We start from the raw sequence: 24,576 nt of genomic DNA on the forward strand, positions 1-24,576 counted from the left end.
TATATGACCAAATAGTGGAAGACTGTTGGTAAAGCATTTGCCTCATTGGTACCGCACTGCAATCAAGCAAGGCCTAGATAAAAAGTTTATCAGCAACTGTCAGTGTGGCAAATTAAGGTTAAACAAGCAACTGTAATTCTTCCATTTTCTCTCTTTTCAGTACTCAATGCCGTACCATCTAATGAAAGCTCTTTTGTGTCATAAATGAATACTTAAGTGGAGCTTTTTCCTCTAACTTGTTCACATTTTCTATCATTGGCCAGCAGATTTCTTAAATTACACACATTTGTCTTGTTGCTTAATGTACATCTGAAAGGGGCTTGGCTATTATGATGATGAACATGATATAAAAATTGTGCTGTATAGAGTAGATTTGTTTCAGGCAGTATATCAGAGCAAGCATTCCGATGCGCACAGGATACTTACCCTAACAAAAAAGATGCTTTCTAACTCTGAAGGAATATTACTGAGAAGCGTTCAGCACAAACTCACCTTTTAGCAAATAAAGGATAATTTTCCCAGTTATAAATAATAAAAAGAATATCCTTTAATTTTCTATTTCTTTGAAAAACACAGGGTTTTTTCATAGGTCATATATTATATGTTGAAGTATACGTAAAAGGGCTGTTTTCTCTATTCAGCTATACCTTGTGACATGCTTTTCAGAATATCTAGCAGAATTTTAATTTCTGTCAGTATTCTCTATTAACATTTACATGTACAGGACCAAATTTGTTTTGCAGTAACATCAGTTAGACAAGGGATGTTACAATGAATATCCCCTGAGTGAATATAACTGAGCGTGGAATCTGGCTTTTAATGTTTCTGTTCAACAAGTGAAAAGCAGTATTTCACTCTTCTAACATCCCTTGAAGGCACAGGCAGAAAGGCGGGGGGGAAATTCAGCACAGCAACCTATAACAAATGTAACAACCTAGACTTGATGACATTATAAATAAAACAACTAAGACATGGTTATACACAATCTTGAAAAGTGATAAGGGCCAGACGGGTAGGAGGGAAGTCCATGGATTTTAAAGTGCATTTGGACAGCTTGAATGCCTGAGAATCTGATTCATAGAGATTAGAAAAGGTAAATCACACTTCCCTTTTCATTTGTCATGGTCATTAAAGATAGTGAGTTAGGCAAACAAAAGAAACTGGCCTAAAATAAAGGAAAAGATGTGACATGATATTGCACATTGCTCCAACATTTAGGACAGAAAGTGGTTGCATGTTTTTTGTATAGTTCAGTGTACTCACTCAAATAAACCTCAGATAGGAGTTTGCCTATTATCACAAAAAGAATGAAAGAAAATTAATTAAGTTTCTTCTGTAAGAACTGCACCCATGAAGTGCATAGCACACTCAGCTGGAAAAAGTGAAAACTTAATTTGCGTTATTATTAGCCAGGAATAAATGTGCCTTTTTCTTTATATTATCAGATCGGACAGTGATGTGAATTTTTCTTGAATGTTTTATACTCACATTATCACACATGCTACTGAATTTCTCCCCTACCCTTTCCTTCTTTGTTATTGAATGCTACAAGGTTGGAAACTATTTTTACTTGGTGGGTATTAATTCCTCTGGGCTACATAACTATACAAATGCATCGAGACAGTCTATTTTCCTACTATGAATACAGTTATTTTTAAACAAAGCTAAACTAAACAACTAAAAGGAAAAACATCTTAATTGCTGCAATTATAATACCAGAGTGACATATTTTATGGAATTAGTTGAGTTCTATTTCTATGGAAACAAAGTTATTAATTTGTTGGCTCTTCACTGATTTATAAAACCCTTTGAGAATTTCCAGTTCTTCTGGATAAGGTCAGGCCATTAATCAAACATTAGACAGCCTTGCATATATTTTTCACGTAGACATTGGCATGAAATTACCATTATCACGTTCGTGTGTTGTAGTACGCAACTGAAGACATAATCTGGTGCTGAGCAATGGTAAGGATATGGTTTTTTACTAGGACATCAATTTAGCACAAGTTTTTACGTATGTGCTTCTATAATTTTCCAGAAGTAATGCCTACACAGAGCAATTCCATATCTGTGTGAATAACTCATACAATTTCCCTGAGACATCCTTCTTGGACAAATTTATTTGCATGCGCTTGTGTGTGCATAAAATATTTTTCATGAAGAAACACTAGGAGTTTAGAGGAAATATAGGAAAATGTAGGGTACTAAAAAAAAAGTTTATAAAAGCCTAACTCTTTTCTTTAAAAAAGCCCACATCCTTATTTCCTGCTCTTGCACTGACCTTTAGAGAATTCAGCCTTCGTAATAATGCTTAGTAGATTAAATAGGGAACAAGGAGTTAACTAACTGCTAACTCACTCATCGGTTGGCACCCAGCTGTGACCAAAATCATCCTGATTTGATTCTGTTTAATTCTAAAATATTTTGACTGCATTTGGAACTTCCCATGTCTCCTCCCTAGAAGTAGCATTTAGGAAGTCCACAGGAAGGGCTTGAGCCAGGATAAGCCTTTCATTCCCCACCTCCTCCTCCCAGTGCCAGGCACCTGCAGGAACTTGAATTTCCAGCACACTGATATTACTTCTGTCAAGCTCCCAGCTTCAGGGATCTGGTGGTGGGCAAGGGATGGACATAGTGGCATTTTGTTGGTTTAAAGCTGGCATCAATGTCATGGTGGTTAGTGAAACCATCCGGCCTTGCTGATAAAGCTCTACCCACAGGCACCCATCCCAGAGGGACAGAAACACAAATGTGATAGGAAATGTTTCAAAATTTTTCACGATGAGGGTGGTGAAACGCTGGCACAGGTTGCCCAGAGAGGTGGTAGATGCCCCATCCTTGGAAACATTCAAGGCCAGGCTGGATGGGGCTCTGAGCAACCTGATCTAGTTGAAGATGGCCCTGCTCATTGCAGGTGGGTTGGACAAGATGGCCTTTAAAGGTCCCTTGCATCCCAAACCATTCTGTGATTCTATGATTCGAATGTGTAAAAGTGTCTGCTTGGGTCCGTGTGATGGGGCGCGCCCGGGGATTGGCGGGTTGATGGGAGCCTGCAGGCTGTGGCAGCAATGGCAGCGCGTGGCTCTGCAGGATGACAGGAGAGGCTGAGGGGTGATGCTGCAGACTGCTGCGGGTTCGCGCAGCTCTCCCTGTTGAACAAATCCTCTCTAAGAGATGTCAGTTATTAATTCAGTTGTTATTGTGAACTGGTAACATGAAACATACTTCTGGGGATCAGCTCCACATGCAGCAAAGACTACAAATAACAGCTCAGGCAGTGCTCTAATATGAGAAAAAACAGGATTCAAGCCAAGTTTTTTGCCTGGATCAGGTTCAGCTCAGCTCCCGGGATCAGTGTTTTCCTTTTACTCGGGGAAGTCTGGAGTCCAATGTGGATCTTTGCCACTCAAGATTATGCCTGTCAAATATGTGAAAACGCACTCTTATAATCATCGGATTAGCAACCAATATCTCACCAAAATGAGTTTCTGGAGAGGGAAACCTGCACCAGCTGCATATTTTATACTAGCTGTCACATACATGCAGTTTAAACAGATCTGGGGGGACGGTGCTGTGCACTTGACGGGGAGAGGAGAGGGAACGAGCAGGAATGGGGCTGTTTTTTCCTGCCAGGCCCCTAACTGCAACCTGCCAAGAAACTCAGAGGCTTTTCTAAGTCAGCAGAACATTATTGCTCTCCTATCATCTCTTGCGTTAGAGCGCTTGCCTTAGAAATAGCTGAATCTTAGAAATAAGTCCTGTGCAAGTTCAGCCAACTCAGGAATGCCCCAGCTCTGTCAGCACAGGAAACTACTTCGATTACTTTTCTGGCAGTATCAGCTTCTTCACAGATTTTCTTTCTGAATTGCTACTTATTGCACAGTCAATTTATTGTGTGTTAAATTTTGTCCTTTCTTATGCTAGTCCCTTTTTTCTTTGTCTTTTGTTGCTAAGCTAAAAAAAAGGTAGTGAAAATATTTATGATGGTTCATCACAGTAAATATACTTTTATGTAAATTTTTTGGCTGAAATACCTGATACAGCCAGGGAGCCCGAATTTACTTTTTTTTCTTGAAGAAAAATCTCATGGAATTAGGTCTCAAGTAACTTTGTTTGAAGTATTTGGCCTTTATAATGAAATTTTTATTTCACGGAGTTACATAGGAATAAGAAAATTGCCACATAATTGATGTGATAGCTTTTCTGTGAATCGCTGGGTCTGTCCTTTACTGTAGTTACGTGTTCTTCATAGCAGATACTTCACATTCCTGTTTAAGAGATGAGTATTTGCCACTTTATCCAAGACAGAGACTCAGCCTCTTGTTCTTCATTGCTTAGAACCTGTCACTTTATCTTTTCTGACCTTGGCTTGACAGACTCAGCAGACATTTCCTTCGTGGCATCGCTTTTACAGCTTTAACTAATGTTGTCTGGTGATTTCAAGGTTGCGGTTTGTGAGTCTGGAACTTATTTTCTAGCAAAATGTCTATCTTGTTAATACTTTTGGGTTTTGTGGCTATGATCCAGATTTCTGTGGTAGAATAGATTTCACCAAGCCTACGACATTTTCAAGGTCTCATTAACTTTTAAGTAACTGTCCATTCAACAATGGTTACAGTCTCTTTCAATTCTTTTAACAATTTATAAGTTTCCTTTATGTGGAATTGCACTGTTTTGGCTAACACTTACTTCCTGACTTCTGTTGTAGTTAATATTTTTTTTTCCTCCCCTTATTTTTTCCAGGTATTAATTGGAAAAAAAAAAAAAAAAAAAAAGCGAGCTATAGTTCATAAATACTGGGCATACTTTTCCCTAGTAAAAATTGCAGTCTTTAAAAAAAAAGAAAAACACTGACAAAAGCATCATCTCTCACCTTGAGGATCATAATTTAATCTTCTGCTAATTATTTTCTTTACTAGCAAGCATGACAAAAATACCTCACATTTTTTCCTCTTTCAAATTCCAGCGTAGGTTTCCCCACATAAATCAAGGAAGTGTTTGAGTTTTAATTCATATGAAATTCATAGTTTCAGCACTCTTTCCTAGCATTTTCTCTAGCACTGAAGAGAGACAATTTCCTACACGTAGTAAGGGATAAGATAGAGGAAAGTCATGCTATTAATAATTCTGAATGCCTTGAGGACAGCCAGAAGCTGTGGTCCCAGAGATCCCACAAGTGTATGTTCAGATTTAGACACCGTTCTTTCCATTTGTGTCATTTGTGAACATTCTTGGCTTCCCAGTGAACGTCTGTAATTAATGGGAAAAGTTGCGCATGTTTAGTATAGAAGGAAGTCATTCTGCTAAATCTGCAGGAACCAGTTCAAAAAATGGTCTCCTTGGTATTGCTTGCTCCTCCGGCAAGAGGGAGAATGGCCTATGATAATTCTAGACTTTATTTTTAACTGTTTTCAGAGTAACAGAGTTGTTCCCCATCTCTAAGATAACCTAGTCCCAATGTCTTCTAGATTTATACTGCAATTTTTTGAAAAGTTTTGATGAAAAAAAGGCAACAAGAGGGAAACAAAAGAGGCAAGTGAGTGTGAAAGAAACAGATGAAGTGGTGTGCAGGGGATGCCTGCTGCACTAATCTCTGCTCTGAAAGGCATCAATATTGCAAAGACCTTAGGTTGGCATGGGACATAAACTGTGCTAAAATGATTATTCAGCATATTCACCAATTCGTTACACTTTCCTTTTGGAAATTAATTTGCAGAAACATTAATTCCTTTCCTTCCTTATGAGACGAGTCCCAGAGTTAATAGATGTTAACAGGGGCCAGGACTGGATTTTGTGAATACGTCCGTATCGCACAGGCTCACGTTGCAAACCTGCGCTGGAGCCGAGACTCGCGGCTCCCCTGCCCTGCCTTTTCGGGGGAGTGCTTCCAGGCGAGGGTGTCTTCTTTGCGACTTTAGTGTTAGCCAGGGCAAAACCGAGGTTTTATGGCAGCTGGCAGAAGTAATCCCTTGGTGGGACGAGCCGGTTCCTGGCAGTAGGATCCGCAGTCCAACAGGAGTTGTACTGATCCGGATAGACCAATGCTTCACAGTAGAGAATCATAGAGTCATTAAAGTTGGAAAGGATCTCCGAGTAGTGAGCCCTACTACTTTCTGCCCATCCCTTAGACAAAAATAACTCACACTGAATCTGTAGAAATGTGCTATTTCACAGCTGTGTTCAATACTGATATTTTAGTAGTGAATCTGCTGGGCTCTTATAAAAAATTTCTTATCTTTTCAAGAGCTACCGGGACCCCCGCTTGAGAGAGAAAGCAGCAAATGGATTTGCAGTGGGAGAAGCCACTTTTGCTGGAAGCACAGTTGCAAAGAACTGGCATGTGCAGAAACTTGATAGAGTTTTACTGCCAAAACCTTCTCTAGGTAGTTTATAAAAGAACCTCCAGCTCATCTCACTTTGATTAGCTTTTGAGGCACAACTGCTGCAATGAAACAACTTTTACTGATTTGCATGTGTCGACAATTATTCTAACAGTAACGGCCTGATTATACTAGTGTGTTAGTCCCAGATACGGTGTATTATTCCCTAGCTTTAGGAATAATTCAGATAGTTATAGCCTCTGGGTTCATTTAACCATAGCCCTAATCACTCCTGATTAAAAAATACATAAATGAGTTTGTGGATTTTTTTTGTTACACCTCAGCTTCTAGGTTTTTTTTGCCCTGAAGGAAAAAAAAATGAAAATTAGGTCTCGGTATAGAGAAATGTTTGAAAGACTGTACAATAATAACAAAAAATATTTTCCTTTTCATAACATTTTATTTAACTGCCTCATTATTGCAATTTTAGTATTTTCATTTGATTAATTGCTGTAGGTTTTGTGTTGGCTTTTTTTTAATTATTCTAGTTGCAGTTATTCTCCTGTTACTTTCTTTGTGTTTACCAAGGGTTTTACTCCTATTGTTTCTCCACACAAATCACTAATTAGTCAACCATTTTCTCATCTGATATTTCTCAGTGGCGGGGGACTAGAAACTGAATTTCATCTAATTTTTCATTCTGTTTTGATCATATCATTGTAGATAGAGAATTGCCATGAAAGCCAGCCTGCTAAATCATTGATGTGAGATGGAAAATAAGGCTGAAATGATGAATCTTTTGCTCGGATGGTGAGGTGGGGTGCATAATTTAACAAGTGCCCTGCAGATGGAAACAGAAGCAAATACTGTCTGTAATGTGGCTGCAGCCCTGCAAACTGTTCCCTGTGGGCACAGGAACCAGTTCCAGTGCTAAAATCTGTGAGATTAGAGCCCCAGCCTGCAAAATGCTTGGTCACTAGTGTCTGAGCAAAGGAGCTGATTGCCTTCTAAGTCTGGTGCAGAATAGCACCAACATTTCTTCTTATAACACTGACTCTAATTTCCACCATGCTCCCTCTGATTCAGAGAGTAGCAGGAGACAGTATTGGGTATATATCGATCTGTCATTAGCAGTAAGGATGAGCAACTGAAACGCTCTCGTTTGACCTTTTATGCTGTCCCATATGCTCCAATTTGCCTGTATTGGCAATACTTCATTTCTACTTGAATGAGACAAAACCGTTTGTGTGAGAGGTATGCTACTTAATTCTGTCTGCTGGGTCTGCGCTTGGCTCTGGGTGAAGCCAAGAGAAAATTCCACAGATAGAGAGATCTCAGCATTATAATCTCCTCCCACCCATATAAAACAATATTTATATTGCAGCCCAGTTAACTGCAAAAAAGATTGAAGTAAGCGAGTTTTTGATCTTTTTGTTTGTTTGCTTTGTTTTTAAGCAAAATCATTGCTGCCAAGATTTGTTGCTTGTAGAAAATATACTTTGGAGGGAGGCGGATTTAATTTTTATTATTTCTAACTGAATTTTTTTTTAATTATAATTTTAAATTGGAATTTTACTTTTGTAAACTGGAAATAGAATGTTACAGTGGTTCTAAGTATAATGGCGTGTTCGTATAGACCAACTAGTGTCTAGAGTTTCCACTTTATTATTTTGTCTGCCTTTTTAAATATGTTGTAGCAAAAAAAGTACACTTTCAATTGTACAGATTAAAAAAAAAAAAAACAACTGAAATATTTTTGAAAAGATCTGTTTTAGGTTTTCAGCAGACTTTCCTGTGACTTACTGACATAAACCAGATACCAGCCAGGAAAGGCTGTAGCAGAGAGAAGTTGTCCTCCAAAGCACTGGGCAGACTCCTTTTCATATTACATATTATTCATCAACCGAAAGGGTGACTGAAAGAAGAAGGCTCAAATGGAAGCTTGTTCTAGAGAATATTCTGCGTTTATGCAGCACAGAGGAGTCTTAGAAAAAAATTGCTGAGCTGCTTCAGTCGTATGCTCAGCCCTGTTGTACCACAGCATTCTTGCCCTGCTTCTCTGTAAAATACACATTGCTCTTTAGAACAAGCTGAAATGAGTTTTTCTTGAGACTGAATCGCTGGAAAACTGATGTTAACAACAAATGTCTGACCAAAACATGAATGTGTACGAACCTTAAGCCTTAAAAAGCAACATATATCAGTCTTGTGCAGCATCACTGAATATAGTAATGTATATATCCTGTCCACTGTACACCCTAACAGATATGCATGCACTTGGGAGGGGATTATTATGTTATTTCATGTGCCAGATTGGCACTGAAGCCAGAGAAGTATGATGCCTATTCAGATAGGGTTAGCATAAAGTATGTGCATGCTTATGTTTGTACATAAACTCCTAGAAACTTGAGAGACACTTCAGGATTGCCCAGGAAAAAACTGCTGCAGTGAGTTACTACAAAGATTGTCACGCCTGACCTGCAGAGCTAAGCTATGCACCAGTGCGTAGCTAATGAATTCACCCTGGAATATGTCCAGTTTATCAAAGAGAAACATGAGTTTTCAGTGACCAAAAATGCACAAAGTGGCTTGTGGCAGAACACTGATGGGGATTTTAATTTATTTTTTTAAATTGTACTCTAAGTTGACATTTCCAGCCTGTGAAAAAACAGACAGTCTGCAAGACCATAAATCTGTTCCATGAAGCTGAAAAATGGCTATTGCATAAATCCTCTGTCTTCAGTAGGTTTAAAAATGCATCTGACCTAACACCTTTCTCAACAATGTTGTCAGAAAATGGGATTTATTTCAGGTTTTAGATTTTGTTAATGATATGTTTATTCTGATTAATAATAGCATATGTCAGTTAAATTTGCTTTGTATGTTTTAAATTTTTTTATTCTAAAGAATGTAGCCAAAGTAATTTGAGCATGTCCAAATCTCTGCAGGAGAGCGCTGCAGGAGATATTTTACAGCCTACTGCACATTTAGCATATAGCTACACTTTTAGCAACAGCATTTCAATCCAAATTCAAAACCATGCATTTTGTATGATCATATATTTAATGGGGAAAGATGGCTAACTACGCTTAGTTTGCCAACTGTAGTGTAGAAGTCAAATATGGGGACTGCAAAGTACAAACAGCTGACAGTTTAGGTTTCCTTTCTGACTTTTTAATAGCATCTTTTGAAGATTGTTGGGGGCTTCTTAACTCTGTGTTAATACAGCGCGTTTACAGGGGATATGTGTACGTCAAGGTTTTGGCCAGACACAGTTAGGTTTAAGATTCAAAACGGGTCTTAAAAACTGTCAGTGATAATTTTGTGGAATCACAAAGTTAGGCATATAGGAGACAGTTTCTGAAAGCCTTGAGGATCAGTAATCAACAGGTACATTTACACAATTGACCAGAAAAGATCTGAAAAAGCCCTTTAATGGGCTATCGGTACTGTTGCCTTTATAATTTCTCTTATAACCTGTATCACCTGGCCCGTAGCTTTTGAGGTGAAAAAACGCTTACATTGTGTCTCGATAATATTCTGTGATGAAGCACTTATGCTTCTGTTTCCCCTGTGATATGAAATCCTCTGGTTGCTTTTTAGTCCTTATCTGCAATGGAAATGCTTTCTTAGGTTGTGTCCACAGCATGGTGGATAGATATCTGGGCTAACTTTAAGTTAGCTAGTACTAGTAACAGGCTGTTATTGATAGCACTGAGCTTAATGCAGGATTTTTTTTCTGTTGATTCATATCACAGGGGTGAAAAGAAAAATGCTACAACGCACAAACCAGTTCAGCTGGCTGACTTGGTAGGGCTGCATGTGTTGTTACACCATCCTATGGGTGTCCTATACACTGGATGACAAACCTATCGCCATTATTCAACAGGGATCTTCATTAACTCTGTAATGAATATTTAATGTTCCCAGTTCCCCAAAACTGCCAAACTGTTACTCTGGATGCTCGAATGTCACACATATACCCAAACTGCCTAGTAGCCAAGTCTCCTGCGTTCAGACCATAGACCTATTGCAAACAGCACACTGAGCAGTCCGTACATCTATACATAGAGTGAAACCGCCTGATGCATTCCCTCAGGACGCACAAGGCCCATAGGCACAGAGCAGTGTCTTGGAACAGGGAACAGGGGATTTAGCAAGTGCCAGGGTAGCATCGCACGTCCGCTTGCCAAGAGCAGTGTAGCTTGTGCATGCATGGAAAACAGTACCCATCAGGTTTTGCCCCTCTCTCCTAACACGCAACCTGTTGACATGCTTTTGTTATTTCAGGCAGTGTTATTTGAATTGCTAATAAGTTGTCAAAAAAAGGCTAAGCTTTGAATTATTACTCAGATATGCCCGCATAACAGAACACTCTAAGTGACAGCAGAGTTATGTTGAAATTGTCATGATCTTGTGCCCAAAATAGTAATTTTATAGTTCTGACAACACTGCCACGCTAACTGCGTGCACTCCCTTAAAAGGAGTGGCAAAAGAAGGCACAAAACTGTTAGGGCAGACCAATGCCAACTGCACCGGAGATGAGTGGTTGCCATTGGCACTTGGTCGGACTACAGAGCATCGCTGACTGTTGAAAGAGATGTGACACAGCGTAATGCTCCCAGGCGGGCTCAGATCCAAATGGAACAGCAAGCCACCGGCCTCTGAGTTTACCTCATACAGAAGGATGTGAAGACATCTTGTCATACGGATCAGTAGAAACTGTAGAGCTCTTCAAGGGTCATAAAGGAAGAAAAACGTATTTGGGTATCTAAATGGGAAAGCACATGAGGAAGTAGCGTTGAAAGGAGGTATGAAAAGCGCTTTTGAATAACTGATTTCCCACAGAACTGCTTACCGGTAGCATACTTTAAGCTAATGTGATAAGGTAAATAGGAGTCTTACTGGCAATCTCTCTATTTCATTGACAGAATTTTTTGTTAATATGGTGAATTCAGTTATCCCTCCTTTCTATTGTTAGGACATGCTTTGTCACACTAAACACCAGGACCACAGATCATGCGTTACTGACCTGTACAACCTAGTGTTCAGGGGCTGCAGCAGCAGATTTTAGGCAGTAGCTTTATATCTGGGTATAAAATAGAAAGCAAACCTGTATATTCATTTACACCTTGAAATGAATATATTTTATTCATCAACATGTTTTTTCAATATCTGAAAAAACTGACAACCCGCAACTGCTCCAAATACATTCTTCCAATGGCTTTACTGACACAAACATTTTAAAATAAAAAACTAAGCCTGGAAGTTGCATAAAAAAATATCTTTACAAAATCAAATGTTAAAATAGTTAGAGAATGTTAGATGTGATATATGTTAGAGAATTACTATTATTGTTTTCATTCAGCATGGATTAGCAGTTAGAGACCCTGCTATGCACGACTGTAAATATACATATATGAAATGTAAGTTGCTCTCCCAAAGCTTATAGCCTAAAACAGTAGGGGAGCTGGAATACCTTTGTTATCATATAGTCAAATAGCAGAAAAATTGCAGTGTGTCATCATTAATGAGTCTGGAATATATTTCAGCTGGAGAATTACTGCATTACAAGATTTCCTTTCCACTCTTTCTGGTGCCATATGCTGCCATTAATTAGTGCAGGCAAAAGGTAATGATAGCGCAGTGGAAAAGATGGAGCATGATGGGAAGCAGGCTGATCTCTAAAGCTCTACCTTATGTCATCCATACATAAAGCATATGAAGCACAACGCAGTTTTAATCCAGATTTTTAATGTTACACTTATATTTTGGGAAGTAGTTTTGTCTTTCTCTTAGAACCACCATTGTTTACATAGGCGCATGTATTTATGCTGTAATTACTACACCAGTCTCTCCAAAATACCTGTGAATCTTTCTCCAGAGGTAGTCACTCTTGATTTTTCAGGTGGAATTGATATAATGAGATGAAATTCATACTGGCTTGATTTAAAGATCACATAATGTCTGTATTTAGAGATTTTTTCATTCAGAGCCAACAGGGAGTTCTCATGCTGAGCTCTTAGGCACAGACAATACGAAGTTGCCTTCCCCACTGATCATTTGACTTGAATAGTTATTGAGGAGCTCATAGAAAAATTTCAGAGACCGCCATTATAAGGTAGAGTCCCAGCAGGAGCAAGACAGACATGGTAACTTCAATATGTTACCTAATTGTAGGTGAACTGCTATGGATTCGGAAATGTGGATAATGTGAATGCTTTTCATTCAAAATACAAATGTGTGTCTATACTTCTTAGGTGAAATATTGGGTCTATTCAACTGATATTTTTTCACCTATGTCAGTGGGACTAGGATCCATAAAAGCAGCAAATATGTTTTGGAAATCTAATGTATGAATAAGCTTTGTTATATTTCTGATACTGACTCCTGCCAGTCAGATTGAAACACTCTGAAAATGGTTACTATCAGTATTTTGAAACTTTCAGATTCACCCAAGACCAGTAAGTATACACACACATATATATATGCATGTATCGCAGAGAATATGAATTTTTACTCATCTGGGTTTAACTCTATTTTAAACGTAGTTAAAAAAAATTAAGGGGATGAGCAACTATACAATTTGAAAATGACAGTAAATATCTTTCTGCACCTTTAGAAAACTATCCAAATTATTCTTTTCTATTCTGTCTATCTCAGTACTTTTGCTGTCCCTCATTGCTATATGTTCTCAGTCCTTTTGCAACGATTTAGAGATTTTATCCTTTTAACAGCTTTTCAAGGCAGAAATACATCCTCACCATTTTAAAGCTGAGTTGAGGGCATAGCATGAATTAAAGGGCTTCCCTAATTGCACTGGGACAGAGCCGGGACTCAAAGTCCAATTCTCCAAGTCCTACTTCAGCCAGACCAGCCTGCTCACTAGTCCACCGCAGGGTCAACTTGCTGCCTACAGTCTCTCAGCCTGTTACACAAATCCTAATTGCAGAATCAGATATTTCATGGGGCCAATGCAACTGTACCATTACTTTTCTGTTGCATCTTTCTGCTCGTACGGTCTCTGTACAACGTGACTTGAGCCATCTCCAGATGCGCAAGGCTGAAAACCACCACCCTGACACGCCTGTCTAGATTGCTCACCTTAACTGCTGTCGATGCCGCACATCAAAGGGGCGCAGGTGTGTCATTCAGCACAGATTTGGCACTGATTTATTTTGCCTTCCTTCTCTTTCTGTTAAAGCATAAGAGCCAAGACCCCTTGACTCCACGTGGGAAAAGTCTGGCAGCTACCAAGCTCTGGAAGTCCTTGCCAAGAGCAGCATCTGACTGTGTGCCTAGATGCCTGGCTGCTCTCCTATGACACCCTGGGCTATTGCGCTGTCGGCTGAGAAATTCTTTTTGTGGCTAGTGCAAGGTTGCGGCTCTGATTAGATTTCTGTGTCCCTGATATCACCACCGTTCTGTGTAATGATCTCCTGTGCTAATTAAGCTGCCAGCCACCGGCACCGTACACGTCTGCTAGCAACCCCAGGAGGTGTTCTCTGAATTATTTTCCTGTGTTACAGGAAGGGGAAGATGCCCTTTATAAATTTTAAATTATTTCCATAGATTTGCTACTTTATTTTAGTTCTGCACCACATAGGCCAAGTGCATATTTTGATTTGCGTTCTCTTGTTCTGCATCTCTAGTCTCTCTGCATCTGTTTGTAGGTCTATATTTAAGCTGTATATTTAAACTTTGCAGCAGACAATTTCCACTCTAAGGGAATCGTTGTTTCTACTTCCTTTGCAATACTTGGCTTATAGATAGTGCAAGAATAGGAACCTAGTTCAAGGAGGTCACAGTCAAAATAGGCTGCACCCACTTGCCGATGCCCTGTTGTCATATAACATATGGTATATGCCCTTGGGAACTGTAGCCTGTTGGCATGGTGTAAAATGTAAAAAAAAAAAAAAAAACAACGAAATAAAGAACCCCCCCAAAGCAGCACTAAATTTCACTAGCGCAATGTAGAATAAGTCCAGAATAAACAGTAATTGGCACACCAGAGAACATAGTTCTGTATACATCCATACAGATGTATCAATCTGCTTGTGATTTTCAAAACTGAGTAGGTACATGCAGGCACATAAGTTCATGTTTAACCACCTAAAAAAATGGTCTGCTTTTCCAAAGTGCTGTGCAATCAGCAGATCCCACTAAAGTCAAAAGTAGGAAGTGAACCTTTGTATTCTGTACTTCTATTTTTTTATAGTGCTTTTCCTAATGAGTCTATTCTAAACCTTTTGCTAGCAGAGCCCTCAAAAAAATGAACAAAGAACAATCATCTTAACTGTACTGCAATATACTCTTACAATAACTAAAAAATGTGGTGGGAAAGACAAAGTACTACTTTTACAATATCCTGTGCCAAATCACAGGTTATACAATTCAGTTTTTTTATTTGCACAGCTAACAGTGCTTTGCAGAGCAATCAGGGAAGACAATACAATCCATTTTAAATTCTCATTACTTTAGAAGTGTTGAATCTTCTTAAATTGTTTCAGGGTTAATTGAGAATTTGCAGTTTTACAATAGACTAGGAATTGTTTAGCCTGCCCTTGTTTCATATTTTTGTGCATACCTTTGTTGCAAAGTTATAAAGACAACAATAAAAAAAGAAACAAAGAAGTGAAATGAAATAATGATCTGCATTGTTACTATTCTAGTAACTCATTTTTATGGGAGATAAAGCTTACATATTGATTAATGTTTAAATGGTTATTAAGTGGAAGGACACGTTGGATTGATGGAATATCTCACTATGTGCTAGCGTTTGCCTTTGATTCTTTTCCAAATATTTCCTAAGGGATAGTTTCTGCTCCTGGGGAAGCCAGTGGTGAAACTCGGAGTGACTTTTGTGTGAGCATGAATAAGCCAAGTGTTTTCAGTATTTGTCTCTCTTTCTCATAAATTCCAAAAGCTTCTGGTTTCCAAATTTGTCCTTTAATGTATTTTAACATAGCAATAGCTCATAAAAATGTGGAATTTTTCATGGCTGTATATATTGAATTTTTGATCTTGAAACTGGCTGCCTGAACACCACTGTGCTCCTACGTAGCATGGAAACATCAATCTGGCTCAGCAGCCCTGAGGAGATCGCATATTTCAAGCCTGGAGCAAAGTCTTGGTAAAGAACAGCAGTCACGTGGGCAATGTTGCCTGTCAGCACCTCTGAAATTAGCCATGTTCATCTTCTGTAGGATAATATCACTTCCCCTGGAGGTACACCAAAGAAATTTTGAGGCAACTGATGACTTTTTTGGTAAGAGAGGTATTTCTCTGATGAACTAAGAGAAGGCTTTCTGCTAAAAGCAATTTTGTTTTTCAAAGGCAAAACTCAGTATTTTTTGTTTGGACTCTCATGTTTTTGAAATAAGAGTACTTTATCAATCTTTGAAGTATAATGTCAATCTATAGAATAGTTTATTTAAATGGACCTGTGGGTCACGTGGCAAATTCGTAGGGATTCTGGAGACCTGTGCTTTCTAAGGCACAAATTCAAGTCCTGCTCTGCCTCCAGCTAATCCAGTTGTAATGGACACCTGATCTGTGGGCTGGGAAAATATTTCTATGTTTCTGTCCTGTATTTCTCAGGCCTGAGTACCTGTGTGTGCACTGCCTCATTTATGCATGAGGAAACCAATTTGCCCAGAACTTTTCCCTTTTTAACAATTACGTTTTCTTCCTGCTGAATAGTATGGTGTCCGTGCCCAAAATTTATTATTCAAAGGCTATTATAAGTGAAATCCGTTCTAATCTTTCCTAACTTATATGGGAAGAAAAAAAAACATCTTTGCTTAATGACACCTTCCCATGGCATTATTTCAAATGTTGGAGGGGAAGTTCCTGGGATGAAGGACAGAAGGGATCCATTCTTCAGTTCAGTCAACAGTCTTTTACAGTGCCGTCTTAACGACAGAATTTAAGTTTGAGCCATGCACCAAGTCATTTGCTTTTGGTTTTCATCTACCTTTGGACAATGATCAGACCTACTGCTCAAACACAGTAAAATTTGCTGCATGATAATAAATGATGCTAATGGCCATCTCGGGCATCTGACAGCTCAGAGCTGTGGCTCTGCATACGTTTTCTGATATCCCAGCAAAAATCCAAACTTTTCAAACTCTGACTGATCAAAATAACTGGACAGTGTAAAAGCTCAAGCTCTACAGGACTGAGAGGTCTGAAACGAGGACTGGGGGGTCGGGGCAGCTGGATAGGACAGCCACACATTGCCCCCTCGTTGTTAGCTATGGTGATGGACATCCCTTAACAGTCTGCTGGAGGGATCTAGCAACTAATCACAACTTATTTTTCCGCTTTCCAGAGGGCACAAGAGACCAAAGCAAGCCTCTGAAATAGGCATTCAATGAGACCTTATCTTTCTTTGTTGGCCTGCAATTTATTCTTTCCTCTTCTAGCAACTGCCATTTTATTTTGTTTTACCTACTTCCTCCCACCCCCCACCCCCCAATCTGTTATTTTTGATTATTCCCTCAGGAAATAGTTTCACTGATAAATTATTTTTGGCAGCATTATCGCATAGGACACCTTGCAGATGAATGCCACTGTGAGGCACTGGCTAGGCACATACTCATTAAACAATAGCAGGTTTCATGTCAATTACTTACAATTTAAAATGTCTATAGAAGATTGTATGGCTGTTTATGACCTATAACAATTCACTACAAAAGAAGATAAACAGGTTATTATGCTAAGTATTGATTATATGATTGGAGTTTTGATTTAAAATATTAACACATTTCATTGGAGATGGAATTGGTACCAGTTAATTCAGCTCTGTGTTGTTATATTACTTAATATATTTAACTGATACAGAATTAGGCCCTAATCATGAACATTCTTATGTTCATTACTTCAGTCAAGCAGGGCAGTTCTTAGTACATAAACTCCACAATCTGTCTAAATATTTTCAGTATCAGGGTCTAAATATTTGTGCCGATTAATGCAAAGAAAGCACAGCAGTGAATTTTGTATTGAGGGATCTTGACAGACAGTATTTTCAAACCCTTCTTTAGACAACAGGTATGTGGTTGAATTGTTCCAAGGTTCTGAGCATCTATTTGAAACCATCAGAAGCAGAAAACTACAGACCACAGACTGCAGAACAAATGTATCCAAACTGAGTCTGCCTATGACCAGGTCCAACATGTTAGACCTAATGAATCCATAGTCTAACTCTCTTTTTGCTACCATACCCCACAGTTTATTCCATTTCCAGTCTCACCCAAATTAACTAATTGTAAAAAAAAATGAAAACCACTCAAAAAATAAATTAAAAATATAACTCCTAGTCCAGCCAGAATTTTGAGCCTGGAAAAAAGAGGACTGTGAGAGCATTCATGAAGTCTGAAATACCGGTGTTGATGCAGAGGTCCATTGAAAGTGTTCAGGGACTCTGGCTGTGTAACAGGGCAGTAGGAAACAGGCCCTACATAATGTTTTAAATATTGATTCCTGTACTAGTCTTTGGGACATATGTATCCAAAGAAATTGACTCAAACCTCTCTCTATATCTCCATATGTCAGATAAGCCTAAGAATAATGAATTGTCTCAAAGGCAAGGCACAAGGTTTAAATTGTAGTTTTTAAGTGTTAAGAGATCCACCCCATGAAAGCCAGTTAGGGCAAAGACATCTTCTTTTGTAGTAACGTAATTTTTTATGTCTAGATATATAATTTATTAACAACTTCTATATTTTTGTTTAGGTATTCGGTTTACAAGGATCCAGCAGGCTGGCTAGAAATTAACCCTACCAACGGTACCATTGGCACCACTGCTATCCTGGATCGGGAATCTCCTCATGTTCAGAATAACATATACACCGCTCTCTTTCTGGCAATAGACAGCGGTGAGTAACTGTTCTGGATCATATTCATTTAAGTATATGACTTTTTTTCCTGCTTGAAATTTTCTGTTCAGAAAGCTGCACATGTAAAGTTAAGCATACTCTTTAGCACTTTGCTAGGTGGCCACCAAAAGGTATTAGAGATCATCGTGGCAAACAGAAAATAGGAATTAACTTGAAACTTCAAACTTAGAACAGCTTTGATTTAAGGTTACGTCTCACACATTTATTCCTACACTGAGATCTTAATGCTAGATGCAAATAGTCTATGAACATTCTTGGAAAGTAATAAATCATCTTTATCAGAGTTAATTTCTTCATAATATTTGAGCAGTTAGTAAGCCTAAGGCACCTAAATACCAATAACAACTCATGCCTGGTATGCTGAATTCTATTCTATTCAATACAATGACAATAAAAACATAAGTAAAACCCCTTGTTAAAATGCAATATTTTTTACATATTGTGTGGATTAAAGTTCCTTCTGTCAAATATAATCAAAATTAAACTATCTAGTGAAAATTCAGTGAGTGACTTTGGAGCAGAGAAAGAAAGAGAAAATCCTGAACATTCCAAATCTCCAGAGCTAAAGGCACAAAATAAATAAAAGATTTGTCTGTAATATAACAGCTAATATGCTAACGCTTTTTCGCAGCTGCAGCTGGTTTAGTCCTGGTGATGAATTGTAAAATGTTCTTTTTAGGAGGGTAATTCTGCATTTTTGTAACCACATGACTCAGGGAACATTTGCAGGGCCTGACAGGAAAAAGAGATATCGCCTTAAGTATAAAAGAAAAAAAAATCTGCTGAGATGATGATTTGCTTATATATTCATATACATATTTTTCTTAGGAAATTTCCATGGAAAAATGTAGCACTAAACTTATTTCTGTCTTTTACTTGCTATTGGATAAAGATTTTTAAAATGCATCTTAAAATCTGGTACGCTGGGAAATGTCATCTTACAATGAAAGTAAAAAGTCAGGATAATATTATTGAGGGATTATCGAAAGGACAAAGTTGCGTATGTTTTAAAGGTAGAGCCAAATATCCTCAAAGAGAATAGATGAAACAAGAAGCTGAATATTTCCAACTGTAGAAACCAGTCTGAATGAAAGTGGATTTTTGGGTATACCTTTATGTTGCGCTTAGGGCAGTAACAGACATTGCTCATCTATTCAAAGCCAAGACCCTCACTGCTAGGTGACCCCTCTTAATTCCCAGAATTTTTTCCATTCTGGAAAAACGAGAGAAGGGAAAGGTGTCTGTGCACTGAACAGCAGAGCAAGAGAAGATATTTAACACGGGTTAGAGAAAAGGAATCCTGTTCAGTTGAGGTACTGAGTCAGCACCTAATTCAAGCGGCTGTTCTTGTGTTTATTTGTAATTCTGCGGTACCGTTAGCACAGGAGCTGATCTACTCCAACATTATTGACTTCTTTGAATGAAGTAATTAGAAGCCACATGTGTGCATTTAGTACTGGCATGCTAAGGTGTTAATAATGATCATTCAGGAGTATTGTACCACTTCACTGTATGTGGCTCAGCCACATGTGGAAGTGTCAATAAATAGCAGAACCTAAATAGCTGATATTAACCTTGTGGTCTGTATCACACCTGGATTAATTACCAAGCAGCTTCTGAAACACATTAAACTTAGAGGCAGGTTGGTAACTGGAAAAATTATCTGCTGGTCTGTATAAATTTGTAAGAGTGGAATTTGTGGGAGTTGAGAGGAGCGGTGCTGGGGAGCCGCGCTTTGCTTTGGGCAGGCCTGCGACAAGACAGAGGAGCTTCAGTTGCCACACTGCCCGCTTGCGGTTTGATTGCTTCCGTTCGCAGAGCGATCAGTGCCGCCTTTGCACATGCGTGCTGCCAGTCTAGGCTCTGTGGCGAAAGCAGCCAAGGGAGTTTTATAATTGATTTCAACAGGTAGGTCTAGGAGTCTGCCTTGTCCCCTGTGGTTATGATGGGGACCGATAATGTCCCTGGAAGATGTTCCCAAACTTATTTCCAGAGCACTGATAATGCTAACTAACAAAGCTGTGAAACCCACTTCATTTTTCTAGCCCTCATTGCTAATGTCCATCTTGAAAAGGGATATTACATTAGATGACAAGCCAAATGGTAATAGGGTAATAGGGTAATATGAAATGAATACAGACTTCTTTTAGACCTTTAAAAGAAGGTTAACTTAAAAGGAAAAAAAAAAACCAGATTGAACATAACTGTATGCATTCTCTTTAAAACAGCATTGTCCACAAACTGCCAAGTAAAAGCCATCCTTTTCTTCAGGTTAGTAAGTGTAGCCTGTCTAATACCAGTGAATATGGTTAGGACTTTTATGTGAGAGGGCAGCCAGAGGCAGGATTAAGAATTGCCAAATGAGATAGGGTGGGAAACTGAAAATTCACAGGCATTTCCATTAGAGTAAGTCATTTGCTTGGGCTAACAGACTTGGGGCGAAAAGGGAGGAGAGAAAAAAACCCCATACTTAATCAGAGATACTTTTTTCAAAAGCATTCAGCGTAGGCTGTTATTTCCTTTGGCCTATCATCTTATCTCTAAGTCAAATCCGAGATGTTTTGGCACATGCACTGAGGAAATCTGAGCTGCCATAGACTTCCCTTTTCTTAACGGGGGAATACAGCAGAGCGCAGGTGATGCCCACTGCACAGTCCAGCAGTGTGAACTGGTACCCAGCGCGGCGCCAAGCGTAACACAGAGCACCTCGGTCCAGGCCCGGCACCACGCTGGTTCCTAGACAAGCCAGCTCAGTTAGAGGTCTGCACGTCCGTGTGGCCACATGGCCAACACCTAATCCATCTGCCCCCAAGTTCAGTTTCTGGCAGCACTACCAGGAGTTTCAGCAGTGTTAACATTGTTAATTGTCAGTATAAGGGATTGCGAACATGATGCTTACTGTGAAAGGCTGTTTGCGAGTTGTGTGCTAATTTTTAACAGTATTTATAATAAGGCGAGGTTCTAAAATGAAATAAAACCTTGGTCCTTAGACCACGCTAAAGGACCTTAGTCGTACACTAGAACAGTAAATAAACATATTAGTTTCTATAAGTATTCATAGCATATAGAGTTTATATAATTACAAAAAAGTTACTGCTGTCCCATCATATTCCATGACCACTTCTTTTTAAAATGACCTTACATTTGTGTGCTATCTTGGGGGAAGAGTGGAAACAGCTGAAAACAAACCTCAGTGATACTTTTTTCGTACCCTTTCACTGATGTCAATAGAGAATCTGTCATTGGATTCAGCAGGCACTGGCTTCTTGTTATTACGCTTCAGTGCAGGGGACAAGTGTCAGGGCATTTTTCTTATTTGTAAAATGGTGAAGATTTCTGTCAGAAGTAAAACCAGGAGCTTCATGCTTGGTGGTTCTTTATATAAATCCATCACATCTTTATCTTTTTTCAGTAAATCACAAGACTATTCTTTGCCAGTAGGACAGTAATCATGAATGGACCATAGAAAATTGAGTCATTCCACTGCAGGAAATAATTTAGTTATTTATGATATTCTTTTTTAACTTTATGATATTATTTTTCAGCATTATCAAATTAGCTGTAGAGAAAGGTAGTTAAGTATGAATTATGTTATTTCCGATCTAAACAGTTCCTGTACCTTCCCAAACGTAATTGAAACAATGTGTAAGAGCAAATTTTATGGACACAGTATTAATTTTATAGATAATAAAGTCTGACCTTCTATTGGGGGAAATTTCACTTTAAAAAGGACTTTTTGGAATGAATATCCTAATTTTCTCTGTACTTTTGATTTCGGTAAAGGTCAAGGTAGTGTCTTTAGAATTTGAAAACTCTTTTTATTAAAGATTTGTGTGGACATGGAGTCTCTGGTCTATTAAAGAAGAAATTAAACACTGGTAGGAAATATGATGAAGCAGAGTTAACACATTAAAGTGTCATGAACTGTGTTTAATCTGAGAATGAGCTCATAATGGGACAACGTCAGGTTTATGCAAACTTGGAAAACATCAGAGGTTTCGTTCAGTTAACAAAAGTGCCAATAATGGCGATCATTTCCTGAATTTAGCATTCTAATCGCTAAAACCAATGCAATATCACAAGCATACAGTGCAATTATTGGGAGTGTATCTGTAAAGCACACATATGTTAAATACAGACAAGAAATCATTTGAGTTTGAGAAATCTGCTTGGAACAGACCTTCCAGGAGATTTGCTGGGTGACCATGTTGTAGTGTCATCCTACAGATTCTGTTATACACTGGAGCATTTGGGATGGCTATCATAAATCAGAATACCTGTATGTTTTCCTCGTAAGATCAGTCATGCTAAAAACTCTCCAGGAATGGTCTTTTTTCCCCTGTATTCTGAGAGTTTGAGTCGCAATTTAGAAAAAGTGAGGGAGGAGAGAAACATGAAAATTTTGGAGGTGAAGCTAAAAAATATATGGAAAATGTGTGAAATCTAAAAAAGCTAAAATTGGTTTCTCCCTTTCCTTTAAGAGGGATGAATAATAAAATATATCCAGATTTACCTTAGTTCTGCAATAATCACTGATGTTATCGTGGAGGGGCATGATGCCCTAGTTAATGTCCCCATTGTGTGACTTTTTCTGTCTCTTTAGAGGAAAAACTTTGGTTGCCTTTGTTTGCCTGATACATGGAAAAAACACCTATGCTGTTCAAGTATGTCAGCTGCTGGTGACAAATGATGAAACACTAATACCCAGCCTTGCTGGTTCGGTTAAACACAGTTATCAACTTCACGTTTCTCATGCCACTCTGGTGGAGTACCACCCACACAAAGCCAGGCAGCAACGCTCTCCCACTGAGACGGGTACTCTCACCTAGTGCAAGTGGGCCAGCTTCCTCCCCTGCTGTTCTCATCACCAGGGAAGTACGGAGACAAAAATTGGGAATATAAGTACTTCTACTACATTAAACATAGAGGACGATAAATGTCATTAAAAATGTGGCATCTCTTCCAGATGTTAAAGATACTCAGAGATGGAGTTTGGGTTCAAAATTTTAACTGTTGTAGCTTTAAATGCGCTAAATCTCAGTAAGCACCATTTCTTACAGCAATGCTGCATGAGTGAAAACAACCTTTTTCTTTTCGGAAAGCGGTTTGCTCCCTACATGACATCGCCATCCCCAGTGTCTGACGTTGTAAGCACGTGCATGGCAGCCATCCCCAGTCCCGGGCAGGACGTCCAGCAGGAGGGCTGAGCTGCAGGAAACAAGCTTCAGGAGCAGTAACCTTTCTTTAATGGGGTATACGTATTTGAGCAAGGTAAAGGTTAAGAGATATGGAGGGCTATAAAAGGATCTCTCTAGATTGGTGTGATTTCAGTGTTTGCCTCGAGCTACACTGGCCAGTTTAAAACAAAAAACAAAACAACTTGGCTATTGCTTCTATGACTGTGGCCAGTTGCGTATGTATAAATCAGCTAGCCGAGTGGCACTATTTCCATTTCCCTGCTGCACATGCAAAGCAAAATGAGGAAGAAGTGAGTCAGGGTCTAGTTTTCACTGTATTCCTTGTTTCCAAGGACCGGCTGAACTACACCCAAGCAATTCTGAATCTCATTTATCGTGCAAGTCTTGATACTCCTGATCACTAAAAAGAAAAATTATCATTCTGTACTATGTGTAATGAACAGTAACTGGCAACATCTAGAAAAAACTGGAGTAACAGAGAGACGTGCAACAATTTGCAATTAGAACTTTTCCTTACATGTATCTAACCTGTCTTCTTGCTTCATGATGTACATAATTAAATTACCACAGATTGATTCCACCTAAAACATGCTATTTTTGAAGAAATCGGGCAATTAGTTGCTATGGCAACCCAATTAAGCCAGTTTTATACCCCTTATCTTAATTGCTGTATTAATTGAGAAGAGAAAATAAATTGAATACTCATCCATTTCTTGCCATTTTAAATTTCAGTAAAATATGAATTGCACACAAAATATTGTTTTAATTTGTCATCATGGACTCATAATTAGAAAAAGAAATTAGAATGCTGAAAACAGTATTTAAGACGGATGGCATATGTCAGTAGCAATTTGATATGCTGAAAGAGCTGTGCTCTTTGGAAATGTAATTACTCGAAAATAGGATCTGCATATATTATTTGAGTGAACAAATGAAGGATTGTAACTTTTAAAGACTTTGTTTTATAAATTTTGAAAAACATCTATACGCCAATACATACAGAAAATGCATAGGAAATTTAAACTCATGGCAAATTTGGGACCTCTTTCATACAAAATGTCAGCATATGGCATTTATGAGACCAGTTTTCAAATATGTCAGATTCTGAGCAGCACACCCAAATTTTGGTATCTTCCCACTCTACCCGTTCCATTTACT

The 24,576-nt window shown here is 38.6% G+C and overlaps 1 protein-coding gene across 2 annotated transcripts in view; it reads left to right on the plus strand.

Moving 5' to 3' along the window:
• CDH13 (cadherin 13) overlaps positions 1-24,576 on the plus strand; it is a gene marked incomplete at its 3' end in the record, with an annotated part of 521,180 nt that overhangs the window by 467,453 nt on the left and 29,151 nt on the right. For both annotated transcript variants that reach the window (XM_082320962.1, XM_082320961.1), the window contains exon 11: positions 18,057-18,199. In XM_082320962.1, the coding sequence (XP_082177088.1) occupies positions 18,057-18,199 (143 nt within the window). The remainder of the gene's footprint in view (positions 1-18,056; positions 18,200-24,576) is intronic.

This window comes from Platalea leucorodia (assembly GCF_965183815.1).
Source record: "Platalea leucorodia genome assembly, chromosome: 8".
NCBI classification, from domain to species: domain Eukaryota; kingdom Metazoa; phylum Chordata; class Aves; order Pelecaniformes; family Threskiornithidae; genus Platalea; species Platalea leucorodia.